The following is a 20,750-nucleotide window of genomic DNA, read 5'->3' as shown; positions in this document are numbered from 1 at the left end:
TTTACAATGATCAGAGAATTTCATGTCTGACCGTATCGTAACACCCAAGTCCCTTTCCTCCAGTACTGGGTTTAGTTGAACTCCACCAAGTGAATAAGTTATTTTGGGATTACTGTTTCCCAGGTGTAATACCTTACACTTTATTGGATTAAAGCACAGCTGCCATTTTTCTGACCATTCTTGAAGTCTATCTAGGTCTCTCTGAAGAAGCTCAGCCTGACAGTGATCATTAACTACTCTACCAATTTTAACATCATCTGCAAATTTAGACATCACGCCCTCTATCCCTTCATCGATGTCGTTTATGAAAATTAAAAACAACAGTGGTCCTAATACTGATCCTTGGGGAACCCCACTTCTTACATCAACCCAATCTGAGGAATAGCCATTTATCACAACCCTCTGCCTCCTGCCCTGAAGCCATCCTTCTATCCATCTAAGGATTTTCCCAGTGATTCCAACCTGTTCCAGCATATAAAGCAACCGCTCATGTGGGACTGAGTCAAAAGCTTTGCTGAAATCTAAATAAACAATGTCGAAATTATTCCCTAAATCCAGCTCGTGAGTGACCCTTTCGAAATAGCGAACCAGATTTGTTAAACATGATTTTCCCTTTACAAAACCATGCTGAGTATCCTTGAGAATTTCAATTCGATCCAAATGATCCTGAATTCCACCCCTGATCATTGCCTCCATGATTTTCCCTACTACTGAAGTCAGACTGACAGGTCGATAATTTCCCACTTCACTTTTAGAGCCACCCTTATGTATGGGAGATACATTTTGCACTCTTCCAATCCAAGGGAATCTCCCCAGAGTCTAGTGATGCTCGCATAACCAGCCTCAGTGGTTCAATGCACTCGCTTGCCGCCTCTCTCAAGATTATAGGGTATATTCCATCAACTCCAGGAGCCTTACTGGTCTGTAGGCTTGAAAGTTTTTTCATTAAATAATCTTGCGAAATTTCAATATCATTAATTACATATTTTTTAACTTCGCTCCCACAATTTCCCATTGCCACAAAAGGCTTTTCATTTGTAAATATCGATGCAAAATAACTGTTGAGTTCATCTGCAACGGCAGCTGGTGTATTTATTACTATCCCCTTTCCCTTACGTAAAGGTCCGATCTGGTTTGTCCTTCTCTTCTTGGCATTTATATATGTGAAGAATTCTTTATCCCCCCTCTTTGCTCTGTTTGCTAGTAATTTCTCATAAACTGCCTTTGCCTGTCGAACCTTTTCTGTGGCTCTATTACACATCACCTTGTAGCTGTTATGAGGCTTCAGTACTTTTTATTGCTCTGTAACTTTTCCATGCCACCTTTTTCTGCTCAAGTAATGTGGTAACTTCACTATTCATCCAACTTGGAACCCTTCTCGTGGAGTATTTTTTGTAATCAACTTAAATATTCTGAAAGGGCTTACATAATACGCCTCCTGGATAGATGTTTGCTGATGCAATCTGATCAAAAGAGGCTACGTCTACCGTGGCTCGAAGAGACTTATACGTTTCATATCTCATTTGCAATACCTTCGCTGTTATATTTGCTAATTCAAGAATACTTTCTTCGATATCAGAAGCGTTCATGGTGTTGGTAAATCGCATAACAAACAAACTTTTCATTCTGGCCTGTCTGCAATTTGCAACCTGCAGCAAGGTTTGTCTGGTGTCATGCATCAGCTTTGGGTAGGAAGTTGACGCCTTCATATATATTACAGAGTGTCCAGAAGTTGTAGCATGATTTTCACAGGCTTGACGGTAGCTGATTAACATGTAATTTGGTGTTATGTGGATATTCTGGGGGGGGGGGATAATGTGAAGGGCTCAGATTTTAATAATTTATTCCTGTTTTAGAAATGTTTGCATACTAGTGGAAGCGCATCTCGCTAAATTGACAGGAACACCACTTTCTATATTTGAACCATTATTACAGTTAAGTAATGTTTTGAGTGGAAGCATTAATTACTGGAACTGCCATTAATTACTGAGAATGATACGATGGCATCAAGAAAATTGGCTTGTCGACCACGTTAATTTCACAAGCAGCATTGTGTCATGAAGGTACATTCTTACCATTAGAGATTAGTGCGGGCTGCTTGTCACTTTGCAGCAGAGATTCTATATACTCTATTCTGTTCGTTAATGCAAAATTGACTACTGAGTTTTGTAAGTTACGACTCTCTGTTCGTACCACCTAGGCCGTTTAATGCATGGGCGCACCAGGCGGACACCAGGGGCCTCAGCCTACTGGGGCACTAGTGTGCATGGTGTTGGGGGAAAGGCGCCTCCGGTGGTTTCCTACATCTGCGCCATATGAACTCTGTGGAGACAAACAGCATCACTGTGAAAGCCAGAAACTTTTTGTGTTGTAAATGAAGTATTGTGCTGGGTTCTGTTGGGTGTCCTGGTTTTTGGCAGCAGGACCCCTGGTGGGACCCCACGTTGCCCGCACACACCACTAGGAGGTAGTCAGGCTGCCCATAATTCTCTGGCTAGTTGAAAGGCCGCCGTAGCCTAGTTGTCAGGCGCGCGGGTGCATAAGTACGCGTGCCTTGAGTGACCTGGGTTCAAGCCCGTGACTGCTGAATGCGGTGCTGTTTCTTGTATTCTGTGTATCTTGTAAACTCCTCTGACCGTTTGGTCATCCCGGAGTATAAACAGAAAATTTATTTATTTATTTTTAGTCTCCTCCAGGTCGCCTGAGCTTCCTGGAAAGAGACAAAGTAAAAAAAAAAAGATATAGGGTACAGGGAGTACAGGATGTACCGGAGAGGGTAAAGGAAAGGAGGTATAGACAGAGCGACGGAGGATGTAAGGGAAGGCATCTTCCGCAGGTTGGGTGGGAATTCTCCCACCTAAGCGGAAGAAGAGGACCCTCGAGAGGGTGGGAAGACAGTCACGTATCAAGAGAGACATGGATGAAACAATTCAAGCGACCTGAGTGTCAAGTTCAGTAGCTAGAAGTGGTCACAATCTAGGTGAAGATGTTCAGTATATGAGAAAAGGGTGTTGATCAATGTGCATCAGTTCCAGGACGTTGCACCAGTGATCTTCTTCTGGTGAAGAGATCATGGGCGAAGGCAGAGAAAGCGTAGTACTGGTCTTCCTCATTAGTTAGAAAATGTTCATTTCCATGAGGCCAAGGCATGTATTTTTGATATGAGCAACGTTCGCAGGTCCTCGTAGAGCGAGCAAACACAAAATAGGTGATCCCAGTCTTCGTTTTCACCACAAAGACAGCGAGGATCATCCACGATGTTCATAGAAGCAAGTTTGTGATTTATGGATCCATGGCCTGTAAAGAGACAGGAGCCTTGGATTTTTGGTGAGTAACTTCTACCAGGGGTTGTTGCTCATAATTCTCTGTCATAGGTGGTTGCTCAATGATTCCACTTATTTCTATATTCCGTTGGTAGGGAGTGACGGAAGGCATATTAAATATGGCATCTTCTAGATCAACATTAATAGCCGAGAAATGTGCACGGGCTTGAGCATTCTCTCCGCATATATCGAGTTATCGCCATCATATTCACGACCAGGTTCAGATATTTGAGGCACTCTCAGCGCTGTTTGGTTACCTGGCTTTCCCCACAGCATCATACTACTCTTCAGGTTAGTCATCTGGTCTCTTAGTGAGCATATTTCCTGTTTAATTTCTTCGTTCTGTGCTCGGAGTTAAAAAAAAAGGCCGTATCATCTATATCTACCAAGAGTTGACATATTAAATGTACGGGCAAATCCTTGGCAGCAATTTGGACTACCTGCCACTTTCCTTATCACTGGACATGGATTGGCAAAAAGACTCCATGAGTTGGGCCTTGTGGAAAATGATTTATGTTTTTGTGGGTTACAAGAACCTAGTGTCCATATTATGCTCCATTGTGATCAATATGTTGATCTAAGGCATGAACTGGAGATGTCTAGAAGACTTGAACAACAAGATCTATGGATCATGTTCACGGATAGGGCTCTCCTATGGTACTTCAATAAGTTTGTGAGTTTAGTTTTTAAACGGAGAGCAAGACTAGATAGTAGTTCCGCCTCCTCGTGGCTGGGGATGGTAACACAGCCAATTAGGATATGTGAGACCATGACAGCTAACACTATATCCTTCTTGGCTGTGGTTAAGAGGATTAGTGCTCTCCCAAGATGTGTTGTGTTGTTTGAATTTTAAATAGTATTTTATTATTACTATATTAACATTTTTAGAACAGCTCAAGATAATAACACTGAAGTAGCATAATCCACATATAAGCCTAGGCTTAGGAGGTGGACTTGCTGAAGGTGAGTTGAATGAATGAATGTGCTCGGAGTTGTTGGTTGAATATGATAAGGGCGGACAAAGCATTCGAAAATTCGGAGAAATTTCTCTTCTAGATTATGTACTCTTCTGCCTGTATGGCAATAGGTTTAAGAAGTTCTGCAAATACTTCGTCTGTTATGCTTTTAAGCATATACTTCGGGTCGCTAAGATCCGCAGCGTCCTTACTAGCCATAACATTAATAGGATCTGCCTGTGAGCAGACAGGGCGATTTACATGAAGACAATCCTCGGGACAAATATCACAACCAAGGACGTTTTGAATATCAGAATCGGGTATAGTTCCTGATCTCACATGTTCCACATTCCCTGGATCTCGAAGCTATCTGCTGTGGTCTGCTCTACCATCTTGCCAGAAACATATCGGCTACAATGTATGACCTCACCACTGACATCACTAATGACCGCAACTGTGAGAAGAGAAGAATCACCGACCACCTCATCCAGATTTGGCAGAGGAGATGGAGCAACACAGAAAAAGGTGCAGTGACCAGAAGATTCCTCCCCACTGTCACCAAGCTGTACCCTAAGGCGCCAGCGTGGTTTCACCCTGGTCGAAATACCACCTTCCTCCTTACAGGGCACGGCCCGTTTAAAGCTAAACTTCACCAACTTGGCATCATAAATAACGCGGACTGTCCCTGTGGCAACCCAGAGTCCTGGAGACACTTAATGTTTGAGTGCGATTTGTATGATGACCTACGACTATGCCTAATAACAGCAATCCAATATATCCCAGACAACCAAGAACACAGACTGTTAGACACTCAGGAGGACTACAAGGCACTCAGTCAATATGCCCAGGATCTATTTTCTAGAAAGAAAACAATGATAGAAATATACCAAAGGCAATCCGACTAGAAAGAATGCAGGAGGTCAAACAAATAAAAAAAAAAAAAAACTCAGCTTACAACAGAAAGTCAAGACTTTAGGATGATTTGATTGGCCTACTGTCGACCCAAAACTGCACTCCCTTGAGCGTTTTTTTTTTTTTTTTTTTTTTCGGGGAGGGGGTATTTGTTCTTCTCCTCTCCTCCCGTTATTTTTTTTTTAATTATTTAATTTTTTTTATTTATTTATTTTTTATTTTTTTTTCCCTCTCCTCGCCTCCCCATGTCGTGGGGCATGGGCATGGCTCACTTAAAATGGGGGATCACCTTCCTATCCGACCCCCTCTTCTTCCTATTTCATCCCCCCCCATCTACAACCTCCCTCCCATTACTTTCTCTTGTACAGCGATTGCCCCACATGTCCAAATTTAAATCACATAAAATTTTGCCCGACCTTTTAGGCTCTCTAGAAATAGTTCTTTCAGCGTAAAACCTCACGCAGCGCTTTCTAAATGCAATTTTACTTAAATCAACAGCGATAACTCAAACCTTTATTTTAGGTCTTGGTCACCGAAATCCCAGGAAAGTAAGTGGCAGGACCTGCCAGAGTATAATTAGTCTCTTGGTACACCCGGTCGGCGTCCCCGTCGCTAGGTATGGTAACGCCGGGTCCCACTGGGGGCCCGGCGGCCAACAGGCCGGATGAACAATGGGCACAACAAACTACATACCACATGACCCATAATTTTTAAACCTCTGGCATCGACAGGGTACTGTCACTCGATACATAGAAAATACGCGGAGATGGAAGAAATCCCCGGAGCCGTCAGACCCTCAACATACCTATACCTATGTTCCACATTACTGTCCCTGAGACAGTCATTTGTTGATTCGTGACCATCAATTTCGTCGTCTTTCTTATCTTGGGTATTATTTTCAAATATATTACTTCCTTCACTGTTTTCCAAGTCACTATGTTGTACATCAGGAGCTGGGGAAGGGGTTGTCAAATCAGCTTCCTCCAACGTATTCGTACTACCATGGACGCATTTCTTTCTTTCTTTCTGCTGGGGGGGAATCAGGTTTCTTATTGGAGGTTTCTGCAGCTCCTGTAGACCTCCTATTCGAGCAACATTTTCCCATGAACCCTTTCCTCTTGCTCATCGATAAGCGGGATAGGCTTGAATATCCTGAGCATTTAACCACAGGAGCTCACATCTGGTGAGTATGGGCTTGGCACACCCAGGGTCCCGAGCTGGATATCATCATTCTTCTCTTTCTTGGTGATTCCCTTCTACTTTTGACTCTCTCTCCCTCTCTCTCTCTCCCTCTCTCTCTCTCTCTCAGGGTAACTCGGGAACTTTTTTTTTTCCTGGTGCAGCATAAGCCTCAGGCTTCCTTGCACCACATGGCTATTAATAATAATAATGGCCGGCAAATTCTGTACTTTGATTTACTACATATGAGGGTTTCATCTGCAGAAGTTAAGCAGAGATCACATATGCCAGGAGTAACTGTGATTGGCATTTTAAAGACTAATTCGGTAGTTTAGGTCACAACAAAGAAGGAAACGAAAGCACGGAACGGTTTCGTATTACCGCTTAGGTTCTAATTAAACTAAACACACTAAAACTGCCCAACTTCCCGTTTTCTTAGTAGGGTTGTCACGAAAACTCCGCAGACACTAAAAACGATTGATACTTATTGTCCAAACTAAGAAGCAAATTCCCAGTGGGAACCAGGCAATATACTTCAAACCCCAGATTCTCATATTTTAAATAGAAATAGTGAAATGTTTAAGTGGTGTTGCGAGAAAGTTTTTTTTTGTTTATGATAAGCCACCTAATGGCTCTCTCCAAAAACATTAATATTGAAAATTAATAAACACAAAATAAATTAGCGGATGTAAAATTAAGCTGTCATTGACATTTCTCTTGATGGAGGATTAACAAGTTTCTGTATTTTAACAATATTGTTGAACTATTTTTTGTTTTTGAAATATAGGTGGGGAGCATATCAGGATTCCTTATGATCATCGTATCTACGGTGCTAGAGTCCATAATATATCCATCCCTATACGCCAATGTTCCAGAAAAACTTGTCGCAATTGTCCTTTTGATGCCTGTAATTGGTGGAATATCTGGTTTTTTAATCAGCTTATTGTTTCGTCAAGAGTTAAGCGTTTGCAAAACTATAGCCATAGAGAGTGGAGTGCAAAACGTTGGTGTAGCCCTTACGGTTATCTCGCTCTCTTTCCATTCTAAGGTAGGATATGACATTAATTGAATAATAATGTTTAGAGCCAATATTATATTCTAATGTTTATTCTTTGAATTATTTGATTTTAGAGCCCACGAATTTTATAAAATGCTTCATGTGCGGCCCTAGACTTGTTTCCAGCAACTGGCATCTTGGCGAGCCATGCAGTCGGTGGTCTAGAAAAACTACGGAATCAACTCCCAAAATCCCCAGGCAGGTGTAGGCTGGGGATTTCGTTAAACATTTTTCTGAATGGTTGAATTATTACTTATCAAAATTGTTCAATGGGGATTGACCTAACTTCGCAAATTAATTTTTTTGCTAAAAAATTGTCCATTTTTGGAGCAAATAAAAGATTGACATATTGAAAAAATTTCAAAAATGTCAGGAAATAAATAACACTGCCCCCGAACGCGTATGGAATTGACTTATTTTTAACAAACAATGTCTAATTGTACTATGAACACACTTTGTATAGACATATTGAACCACATGACCCATTTAACTGCTGCTTTAAAAATCATCGAAAACAACCAACTAACTTCTTAATTTTCAGTAAAACCTTCATGAAGGCAACATTTTCTAAATGATATTTTTTTTCGTATCTTAATATCTTTTTTCATAATTTAATCGCTTTTATCTTAAAGTAGCATACAGTTGCTGGATCACTGGCATTTTTCCCTCTTCCCGCTTACCCAAAATCGCCGAAATTATGTGAATTTTTAATGCTTTCGGCGAAGGCATCAGGATTATTGGGGTGGTATACTATTTAAGCGAGCACTAATGAAATTTTCTATTACATTGGGCGAAAACTGAGGGAAAATATTTAAAATACAAACATTATGTTAACTTCGGCGATAATTTTACGAAGTCTGATATTACCGATTATTGGTGAGCAGTAGCATGTAAAACCGATCCTGGTTATTCACAAAGAATAAGTGCAAGTTCCAGCTAAATAGATTTAATCAATATTTCATATAGTGATCCATTTTCACAAAGGCAATTCTCTACTGAGTGTCATTTCTCCCTTTCTTTTAGTGGTAAAAAATTTCCAACAGCAATTGCATATAAATGCAAACTATACACAAATTATATGTACACACATTGAATAGCAATCAAATATACTTTGAACAAGCCGAGAGATCAAGAACCACTAAATCGGGACACCGAATAACCATAAACGTCTGATTATTGCCTAAAACCAGGCAACAAAACTACCATTCTCCATACGGCTATTTTGAACCTTATTTGGTGGTTTTGAACATAAATAGAAAGACCAAACGAATGACATTCTTCCACATCCTTATAAATACAGTATACGCTGACCATTTCAACTCAGAGTACACTGGATATTAGGGTAAGTAGAGGGGGACCAAAGAGACCAAATATATGATGCGACCATAAATATTGTCCTTTCAAAAATATTGAAAAATAAATAGGATATGAACTGTTAATTTGCTGACTATTGCAACATTCTGACCGATGATGTTTTGTTGGGTTTCTTAACCGCGCCTTCACGGATAGCACCTTGGTTACAACTGTTGCCCTTCCCATACCATGTGAAAAGACTTTGGTTCGAATCCCATGGCGATTCGAGCAATTTAGCTTTATTTTCTCTGGCAGAGTTAGTCGATCTTGCGCGACGATTGCGTAAGAGAAAGAAAATCATTTATCGCTAAGAAAATACGTACAATATATAGCAATTTTACCCTTCACAGTCATGAGGCAAGAAGTTTTACAGGAAGGACAAAGCTGATTAGTAGGGGGTGGAGTCCAACATCAAAGTAAAGGAATTCACATCGTGGGAAGAAAAGAACAAAATAGAATAAGTACAATAAGTTACATGAAATAAGAGATAAAAAAATAATCAATCCGCAGAACATCTAGGTCTGGTGTGTGTTAAATACCAAAGCAACTTAGGCTATGAGACATCATAATATATTTATAACTACATGCATTTTTTGGAAGAAATATCCGAGTTTCCGGGAGAAAAAAAAAAAAAAAATCTTGAAAGCCGAGAAACGACATCGTGCACAATTTGGTGATATCACAGGGATGATACAGGCGCCCTGCTGAGCTTGCGATCAGGAGAGACCCAATTGAAGGGAAATCGTGACTGAGAATACGTTTTCTGTCATTTCTGTTCTCGACTAATTTGTTGAGGTCAGCATCCAATACTTAAACAAGTATTATCTGAGCTTGCAGGAAACTTTGAAAGGCCAAGGAGAGTATTGCGAGAGCACAACTTAGGAGCTGCTCTTAGAGTTTGATGGTGGAACTGTCCAGTAACACATATATCCGAAAGACGGCAGGAAATCTGACTGACAAGCAACTTTACTGTAGCGATGAGTCTGCGAATGTTGATTAGAGTTGGTAGCCTTTGTATCTGTATGATTGAACCGTTGTTGTTGTTGTTGTTGTTGTTGTTGTTGTGCGCCAAGGGGAAAGCTTGTTCTTGTGAATGGCCTATTTCAGCAGTCAAAAGTTTGTAGAGAAGATGGGTTTTATTGTGGTAAGAGCGGCCAGTTCCAAAATTTCAGGCGCGGATAAAAGAAGAGGTAAAACAATAATCAGATTTGATATCGCTCAAAGGTGTAAGAATAACTTAAGCAAATTAATTGTGTGATATATATATTTAGAGCGACAATGTAATTTATATAAGGAAGAGTTATGTTTATATTTTAATTCGGAGGAAGGCCTAAGGTGGTTTTGAAGGTACGTACGAGCTTAATGAAGTTTTGGACGTACAAAAATCTTTATAGCCCATATTAATAGGTGAAAAATGTTTTGTAGGATAATTATTATTTCAATTTGTACTTGCTGTTATTTTTATTATATACACGGATTCAGTTTTGTTAATAAATTGCTAATTTAGATATATTATAATTTTGATAGTCTTTTCTTTACTGCTTATGAAAAATCAATCCATTCTGCTCCTTTAAATCTAACTACGATGAGCCTGTAATATAAGCAGCCCTCTTAAACCGTAACTCTAGTTAGACCTGCTGCTAATTAACAGTTTTAATTGGTAATTAGCAGCAGCCTTACTAGATTTACGAGGTAAGGATTAAGAAGACCCATATAATTGAGCTGAACCATGCTTTCCTTACAGCACCATAACACATTTTCCATCTTTTACTGAGGTCAATGAGCGCTTTTGTGGAGCGTGGACTAAACATATTTCTCTTCTATAAGCGTGAAGGCATCCAAAAGCAATGTTCATAATAATAAATGATAAGGGTATAATGTCTGACTGTTAGGTCATTTCAGAGCGATTAAGTAAAGAACACAATGGTCCTTTCCCTACGTAAAATTTGCATTTCATGGATAGTTGCATGATTACTAATATTATCATTAGTAGAAATGACATATGCTTCAAGAAAACAAGCCTATAAAGCAGCAGCCAACCTCCCACATCATCTGTTCAACCCCTCCAATAGTTGGGTTAGTTCTTACTCCTTGAATTTATTCAAACTACCTAATTCCACAACAATAGACGCAGTTAATTCATTAAGTAGATATTAGCCATATTTTTTTATCTCCTTGTTTTTACCTTTGTTATTATCTTAAAAAACAATATATATATATATATATATATATATATATAAAAAACTTCTGACTCAACTGATATCATTACTAAACATAAGACGTTTAAAATTTTCACTAAATATTGTTCATTTAGTGTATTGGATGTTTTTAATATTTACAGGCCCTGGAACAACTCCTTTTGTTCCCAAATCTTTATGCCTTCTCCATGATAGGACTTTCTATTGTAGTGTGTGGTGTTTATCAGTTGTATAAGCGATGTTTCAAATCCCCAGCGGAACTTAAAATAAAAGGTAAGTTAATAAAATAGGTTGAACATACATTATTTTATTTGTTTTGCTATAAGTGTATACATAACCGTCGATTTTCTCTCATCAAATTGAGAAGGAAGAACACTTGCCTCTGTTTTATTGGAAGCACCAATTTGACACTGCAAGTAGAACTCAGTGGTAATACGAGGATTGAGTTTTGGGGTGGGATGATTCAATAACACAACGGAAGGCAGATGTGCTTAGAAAATCCAGACATATAATGAAAGTTTGCAACGCAATTTAAAGCGATTTTTAACCCTTAGTGAAAATACTAACGGTTGTACAGATTTAATCTGATCTGCAGTTGATTGGGTTCGGGTTTCTTGGTGCATAAGAACTTCGGTTTTAAAGCGATTCTTATGGTGGCAGATATGATATTTCATCTTGTATTAATTATCCCAATATATCCTGTATAATTTATCTTAACTTATTTATTGTTATAGTTTTTAGCGTTTGTCAAAAACAAGAAAAAAAAAGGTTACCTCTGTTGCACATTAGTACGTCTTATTTGAAGTACTAATCTTTCTTAACGAGTGATGCGAAAACACGAACGCCAAATGCGAAACTTGTTTACTACCGTACATGACTTGCAATTCAAAATACAGACTAATACTTACCTGATTTATCACTTGTAGACGAAAAGGCAATTTCATCGACTTGAGTATTCTTCAGAATCATTGACACAAACTCGAAGAGTATGAAACATTTATCCCCGATCGAGATAATTCACATCAGATGAGTATATTCGTTAAAAGATGAACACTAGACTGAAACTTCTTACATTTTCTCATAAAGATTTACGTGACACCCCTGTCTGTCAAATTTTATGCCTTCGACCCTACAAACATGTGACCTCAAACTTCGAAGTCACAAAATTCAGTTCACTGTTCTCTAATTCCTGCTGAATTCAGATATATTTTAAAAGGAGCGAACGACCAAATATACTTGATCATGCGCGAAGCACGAACGAGACGTATGGCAAGGAGAGGGGAGAAAATTTGCATAATGTAGTGATGAATATTCAAAATAACACAAATGTCTAGGCAAAAGAAAATAAAATAATCAGAAAAGAATAGTTTTTGACCGAAAATTTAAATACGCTGCTCGTTATTGAAATTTGCCGATTTACATATTTTGACTTTAAAATAAGTGGAGTGATAAATATCAATATTGATATAGACAAAAAATTATTAAGTTCGTGTATCAGTTTAGTAGTATTTACTTAGGAAAATGTGGTGCTCATCAGTATTCAAGGCCTCCACGAAGAGCGACACAAGTGGCTAAAAGTCGAGGTAGGCAGTCGAGAAGATGGCAGATATCTTGGTGAACTTCGCCGTTCTTCTTACACTTGTGCTTTGTGCTGAACAACTGTGGTAGTGGGCTGAGAGCCTGAGAGGCAGAAGTCAGTGAATTTCTTGTCATATCCCAAATGTGTTCCATGGATGGTAGATCTGTGAAAGTGCAGACCAAGGAAGATTGACCACATTACACAGGTACTGCCGGAATATGCGAGACGTATTGTGTTTAACATTGTCCTACTCGTAAATAGCGTTTGGGATGGAAATAGCATTTGGAATAGAAGGCAGAAGCAGCGGTCTTAGAATGAGTTCGACATAATGCCTTGCTTCCCCCGTCCCATCAAGTGGGTAGTAGCCTGGTATGCACCTCCTTGATGCAGTTGAATTATATCTTTCCCCTGAATTATCTTTGTCTTTAGTGAAAAATCCAGTGACGGCCGCACAAATGGCCATCACTGAATTCTTCACTGAAAATGACACAATACCATCCTTAAAAAGGTCTCTTCCTGTACCATTACAGATTTTTGGCCCGAAATAGAAAGCTCAGGAGACTCTGTGTCGGGTCCAGCCAGAGTGCTTCACCCTCTCTACTATCTGGCCTACCTTCACGTGGTGGCGACGGAAACCTGGGGTCCCGCCAGGGATCCGCGGCTAAATGACCAGAAGAACAAAACAAATCAACACTATACTGCACAACTCTGCACTTACATATATACATTCTGGCCGTTACAGTGTATGCATCACAGAGTTACTACGCATAGTTGGGGGTAGGGAATCCCCAGTGCTGCCAGACAACTAACACTATGTATGTGTGTACCATTACAGACGTTGACGACGGCGGAATGGCGTCAGAAGCAGACAAGGAAACAGACGGAAGGAATGCAGCGCACTTCTCGCAGACGTCTGCTAATCGTACGTCTTGATACAGGCGAGGACAAGGATGGCGTTACGATGTTGAAAATCCCAGCAGATCAGTTTCCTGCTTGGTATCTTTGCTGCCGGTCGGTGGATCCATCGATCTTCCCGTTTGGTGTGACAAGCCCTGGCGACGGTTCCGATGTTCACTTTCCTGTACATATTACTGCCAACCATTTGTCCAACCATTCAGGCATCACGATCCACACGGTGATTTTTCTGTTGACCCAGACTAGATGGAAACTGCCCGGGTTCGAATTCAGTCAAGGATGTGAAGAACTTTTATGGTTTTATGATACGAGGAGCTTTTCCATTCTGAGGTGTGGGCTGGTTTTTACGCCTGGAAACTCGGGATTTTTAACCAGCAAAACCAGAGAACACGAAATTCATGGACATAGGTTGATTCTTGAGTGGGCCCAATAATATATACAATCTTTATTGTATACAAAGTGATATATATACAATTTACCCTTCACAGCAGTAATGCCAAGGACTTTACAATGGCTGGTGGACAAAGGCCTTGGAGGATGGGGCCCACATCGAAATTTGGGTTCATCTCCCAGAGCCAACAGCAAAATAAGTTTCAGAAATTATTTACAATATATTCATAAAGATGTTATACTTTTGACATTATTTACAATATTATGCAGACATTATGCCTTTTGATTTTATTATACAGCCCACATTACTGTGCAGTTTGCCTGGTTGAGGTCAGGCCATCAAGGATCTGTCTCCGTATTTCCGATCCATGACAAACTAGTAGAGGTCGCCGTCAATTGCTTGGACTGTGGTGATAATCTGCTGGGGAGAAAACTTTTTAAGGACAGATTTTTTTTTTTTTGTTGTTGTTCGAAACGTTGTCTAATGCGTGTTAAAGGCATTGCACACTCTTAGACAGTCATTCGCACTACGTTTTTTTTTGCCCGATACACATTTTCGCACCTTCAAATAGTTACGTTAGAGGGATGACAGACACATTATTTGATGGTCTACTGAGCCAACCAGCTTGATATTCTAAACATTTGCGTCCGTATGCTTCACATAGAATCTTTGCAAAGAAGATTCTACTGGGTTCAAGACTACAAGTCTATTAAAAACCCATTTTATAAAAGTTAGAGTCGACCCTGGTAAGTGTTGGGCCCACACGGAAGGGCAATTGTTAACAAGTTCAAATGCATCGAAAGATGATATAGCAGACCATTACAAATTAATAAGAGTAATCATTAGGAATCGAATTAAGAAAGTTTTTTTTCTTTATGGCAAAAAATAATCCCAAATACGAAAGTGTATTGCAATCTATTGCAAGGAACACGGGTGTCAATTATAGCATTTTGTTTGCCTTATCTGTACAAGCACAACGAAGCTATTTAGAGTGAAATGGTGGCGAAATTTGTGTACAAGAAAGGAACACTGTTTTTTTTTTTTTTTATTGTAGAATGTCCTTAAGAGAATTGTAAACTTTATCTTACAGCTGTATTTTGCAAATATTTTCATGATAACGCTTTGTGACATGTTCCTCAGTGTGGGCCAACTTTAACACCCACAGAGTCGACTCTAACACATAAACTAATGAGTTTTTAATAAACTTGTAGTCTTGAAGCCAAGACCTCTGAAGAAGATTTTGGAAAAGCCAATCGTGGCGCCAATCTGTCGCGGAACTGACATGTTGAAATCAATTATTGTTGCCATGTGCATTGCACTCAGGTTGTGATGAAATTTTATTCAGAATTTCCAATGGGGAAGATAGGAGATAGATTTGGTTACGAAATATCATTTTTATTTTATTATTATAGCCTCGCACTTTAGATAAGAAAAAGGGCTTTTATGGGTTTTCATTTTAAGATCAAGCTGGACCACTGAAGTAGCGAAAAAAAGGTAGAAGCTTCTTCCATTTCTTAAAAAAATAAAAAAAAAAAAAGCAGAGGCTTGGTTCCATTTCTCCAAATGAAACTAAGTCCCCTGAAATACGCACAATACGCCTTTGTACCAAATTCTGTAATATTTGATCTGCGCTTTTTAATGACATAGTTTTGTGTCATAAAATATGCAGCCTCCTGCTGCCACAGTACAATACAACAGTGTTACAAATTCCAGCTAGAGAGAGACGGTTCCTGGCTAGCAGTCACTCTACTCATAATATACTAACGCCATCTTGTGTTCAGCATTTTCATCATTTTCGTAAAAGTTCTCTATTCACGATCAAACTTAAAAAAGAAAAATATAAATAAATTACAATATCATTTTTGCGTATTTTATTCAGAAACCAAAACAAAAAAAAAAAAAAAGTATGAAATTTTGCAAAAAATCGGTACCCGGTGACGAAAATGTGTATTACAGTATTTCTGAATTTTGAATTTTGAATTTCTGAATTTTGCGTACTAAAAGACACATAATTAGCAAAACATTAGAATTAGAAGGGAAGTCGTGTGCTTCTTCTCAACTGAGACAGCTAAGCTGAGAAAACCTTTGAGATGCGTAATTGGAAATTAAAAATTAAATTCATTTATAATCGTAGGCCTGAAACGCGCGCGCACACACACACACACACACACACACACGCGCGCGCGCGCACACATACACACACACACACGCGCGCTAACAAACAATTTATGAACTGTCTGATCCTAATTGGCTTTTGTGCTAGTATCTTGATGGACATCATAGAAAAATCACGATTATACATTGAACGAAAAACTTTAGGTTTAAAATATATTACAGATTTATGTCATAGAATAAATTCCTTTAAACTGAGATTTCGACTGTAGTAAAGTCAACTTAGGAAAAGTCATGCTGTACTTCTTCCAAAATGAAAGTTATATTTAGCTAATAAGGATTAAAAATATCCACATTAATTGATTATATTACCAGAAGTACATACGGCATTAGTAATTTTAAGTCGCTACAGAGACAGAATTTCGTTACTTGTCACGCTCCAGAACACTGCATAACTACTGTACATTGAAAAACTACACTTGTACGCATGACAAGAATAAGTGCATACAGTTAAGCATAGAAATACGGTACAGCAAGCTGTCTGACAGGGACATAAATGTCATAATACCATCCACCGATCAACTGCATCCCGTTAAGATGTGTAACCGAGTGATTAAATGCGAGGGTTCAGTGACGCTCGCATCATATTCATAAATTAAAAGGACTCATGCTGAATCGATTTTTGTTTGCAATGTGATGAAGTATCTCATTCATTTTCCAAAAGCGCGATTTTTTAAGGGAACAATCGAGTCTTAAAATACGCACGTACACTCCCGCCTAAAAGTTTGGAATCACATCACATGACAACTGTTTTCGTTATTTTTTTTTATTATTTATTTTTTTTTTTAGAAATTAGCTATGACAATGTAAGGTTTAATAATATATATATATATATATATATATATATATTACATGTATTTTAAGGATTTTTTAAATTAAATACTCGAAGATTTACAGCAAAAATATTGAAGTGATTAATATTAAGAACTATACTCACTTTTATTTATCAAAATATCTTCCACGAGAATTTATCACTGCCTTACACGAACTTGGAATTCTGGAGATTAATTTTATAATAGTGTCTTGACTAACATTATTCCAAGCGATCTGCAATGATTCCCATAAATTTTATAAAGACGTGAAGACGTCACAAACTTGACGGTCTAGACTCTAGATGATCCCATAAAAGCTCTATTGGGTTTAAGTTAGTCGACTGGGGTGGCCACACCATAATCTGCAATACCCCTCCTGTCGTTTAGTTGCTAGAAAACCCCTGCACAGCTTAGAGCTGTGCTGCGGTTATTTTCTTGTTGTAACAAAATTTCTTACACAAAGTCGAACTCCTTAGGATACTGCAGTATGTTCAAGAATATTTTATAGCCTTCTTTTCTTAAAGTTCCTTCAATTCTAACAATATCACCCACTCCAGAAAAACAGAAGAAACCCCAGATCATGATGGAATCATGATCTCGGGTTTCTTCTGTTTTTCACCACCGTGCTTAACTGTAGGCACTACACAATGTGGCACCATTTTTTTTTTTTTTGTCAATTGATTATCTCACATAAACTCTACGCTTGGATCTAGATATTTCAAATTTGGATTCATCCGGCCATAGTACGTTTTTGCACTCTTCAACTGTCCAGTGTTGATGGCTCTTAGCCCAATCCAACCGTTTCTCTCAATTTTTCGGTTTTAATAAGGGTTTTCGGACCAGACGACCGCGTATCGGAAGTGGATGAATTGACGGTTGCAATGGTCAGAATGCGAAACACTACCAGTTAGTAGTGCCTGCCAGAGGTGCGTCAAGTGACTTGAACCTTCCTTGGTCTACTGTACGTAAAGTGCTTCGAATAATTTTACGCTGGTTCCCGTACAAGATTCACGTAGTACAAGAGCTCAAGTCTTGCGAGCAGCAACAACGAATAGACTTTGCTCTACGATTTCTGGCTCGTACGGAACTTGGGGTCGAATGATCTTGTGGTCGGATGAGGTACATTTCACTCTTCATGGGGTTGTAAATGCACAAAACTGCCGAATATTCGCGTCAGTCTGCTGTGCACGAAAGACCACTACAAAGTCCATACGTTACAGCATGGTGTGGATTCACAGCAGAGTTTATAATCGGACCATTTTTATTTGAAGAGTCTACACCTCATGCCTCCCCCGTAAGGTGTACGGTAGCTAGTGCACGGTACTGCGCTCTTCTAAGAGATCACATTATTCCCACTCTGCAAGAAAGGCAATGCTTGAAGACCGTAGTGTTCACGCAAGATGGTGCCCTTCCCCACGTTGGTCGACAAGTGAAAGAACTGCTCCCTTCAACATTCGGAAATGACAGCATCGTTTCTACAGACTTTCCGCTGTTCTGGCCAGCCCGATCAGCAGATCTAAATCCCTGTGATTTCTAGCTAGAGGGAGGGGATACCTGAAAGACAGAGTTTACTGTGGCTACATGCAGACGCTTGTCGATTTGAAAACAATCATTAAACAGCATGTAGTCAACATCCTCAATGAGATGCTACGCGAAACTGTGTCGCACGCAGTCCTCCGTTTTCAGAATGTCACCTCAAGTGAACATAGAACAATATCTGTAGATATCTAAGTTCTGATATTAAAATCTAATCCTAAGTTAAGTATTCTATCTCATGTTTACACTGCCAATTTCTCCCCTGGTAGCGAAAATTTGAACTAATATTTTTTCTTCTACAATTCTTCTTCTTTGGATTTCTCCACATTTAAGTGTTTAATTTTTTTTTCTTCTAGCATTTTAATGAACGAGGCGAAATGTTTACTTTAATATTTCTTTTATTTCAATAGGTGCTGATCAAAAGGAACAAGAAAAACATAAAAAAGAAATAAAAGGAATCTCGTACATTATAACAAGGCCAGAAATCCCTGTTCTTCAATAACTATGGATCTGAGTAAAAATAAAGGTTTAAAATCATTGTACATACGACATACATGTACAAATGACATATCGTGTGCTATACGTGTTGTTATATAATGAGGTTAATGAGATAAAGAATACTATTAAAGAGATAATTACTATTAATGAGATAAGGAATACTATTAAAGATTAGTCGCTCACTCATCTCGGGACGGGGGTGTAATAAGTGACCAAAACCAATCGGAGGATAACTCTGCTATTGGCAAGTTAAAATAAAAACATCAATGGGTTAACCTGGAGGGTGGCCCATTAATGTTTACAAGCCTCTTTGGATTGTATAGTAATAGTATTCGCTATATAGTGCAAAGAAGCCATAGGCTTTTGCTGCACTGTCATAAAAAAAGTAGATAAGAAAATACAAATTATATGCTTCCTTTGAATAAATTCAGAGGGAATTTGAATAGGTTCCCTTTGAACATAATCAAACTGTCAGCCTCAGCTAACTGCGTGGGAAACTTGTTCCAGCAAATCAACGACTCGCTGGCTAAAAGAAAACTTCCTACAATCTAATCTAAACCTCAACCCCTGTAATTCGAATTCATGACCCCTAGTTCTGGAATTCTTTATAACAGTGAGAATTCCACCTGCAATCATTTTACTAATCCCTATCAGAGCCATATAAACCTCAATCAGGTCACCTCTAAGGTGCCTGGTTTCCAAGCTCTGTAGACCATATACTCGGGGTATTTCCTCGTACCGTCGTCCTTTTGCCGATCTCACTATTCGAGTTGCCTGTCTTTGGGCCCTTTCAAGAAGCTCGATGTCTTTTTTTCAGATCAAGTCTCCATACTTGAACACAGTATCCAAATGTGGTCATATAATTGCCTTATACAGTGGGAGTATGGCCTCCCTATGTCTACAGGATACGTTTGATAAATGATCGATAGGACACCATGCGCTTTCCTGGCTGCCTGTTTACACTGTCAAAAAACTTCATATCTGCCCGTACCTTAACTCCCAGATCCATTCCACCTCCATTATTTTTAATTCAACCCACCTAGTGTATAATTCATTTTGTGGTTGCTATTCCTCTAGTGTAAGACCTTGTATTTAGCAGGATAAAAACATAGCTGCCACTACTCTGACCATTTTTGAAGTCTCTTCAAGTCACATTGAAAGAGTGCTATTTGGCACTGATCATTAACGACTCTACCAAACTTTAGGTCGTATGAAAATACAGTATTGACATCATGCCTTCTGTCCCTTCGTCGATGTCATTTATGAAAATGAGAAACAACAGTGCTCCAAGAACCGATCCTTGAGGGACTCCATTCCTGACGTTACACCAATCTGAAGAATGTCCATTAATCACAACCTTCTGCCCTGCAGCTACCCAGCAATCCATTTTAGTATCTTACCAGTTATCCCAACCTATTCAAGCGTATACAGTAACTGCCCACGAGGGACCGAGTCAAATGCTTCGCTAAAATTCAAGTCAACTATGTCGAAATTTTACCCTAAATATCCAGCCCATGAGTAACTGTGTCAAAATAGCCTAAGTTAGTTTACATGATTTTCCCTTAACAAAGCCATGCTGGGTGTCCTTCAGAATGCCATATCTATCTAAATGTTCCTGGATTGCACTTTTAATCTTTGCCTCTAAGATTTTTCCTACCACTGACATCAGACTTACCGGTCTGTAGTTAACAACTTCACTCTTAGAACCACCTTTATGAATTGGCTATACGTTGACACTTCTCCAATCCAAAGGAATCTGCCTCCCCTAGTCCAAAGATGCTCTCATAATTAACCTCAATGGTTCAATACACTCCCTAGCACCATATGTGTGACAAAATCGAGAACAAAGAACAGACTAAACGCAGCACT

General features: G+C 39.1%; 1 protein-coding gene across 1 annotated transcript in view; it reads left to right on the top strand.

Moving 5' to 3' along the window:
* LOC150078466 (ileal sodium/bile acid cotransporter-like) overlaps window positions 1-18,951 on the top strand; it is a 63,458-nt gene extending 44,507 nt beyond the window's left edge. Inside the window, exons 4-6 of the mRNA XM_090385097.1 lie at window positions 7,158-7,418; window positions 11,122-11,251; window positions 18,794-18,951. Coding sequence (XP_090241223.1) covers window positions 7,158-7,418; window positions 11,122-11,251; window positions 18,794-18,885 — 483 coding nt within the window. The 3' untranslated portion in view covers window positions 18,886-18,951. The remainder of the gene's footprint in view (window positions 1-7,157; window positions 7,419-11,121; window positions 11,252-18,793) is intronic.
* The last annotated feature ends 1,799 nt before the right edge of the window (window positions 18,952-20,750 follow it).

Source organism: Mastigoproctus giganteus, chromosome 11 (assembly GCF_048544385.1).
Source record: "Mastigoproctus giganteus isolate SK-2022 chromosome 11, ASM4854438v1, whole genome shotgun sequence".
Classification (NCBI taxonomy): Eukaryota; Metazoa; Arthropoda; class Arachnida; order Uropygi; family Thelyphonidae; genus Mastigoproctus; species Mastigoproctus giganteus.
This window is presented reverse-complemented; position numbering and strand designations above follow the sequence as displayed.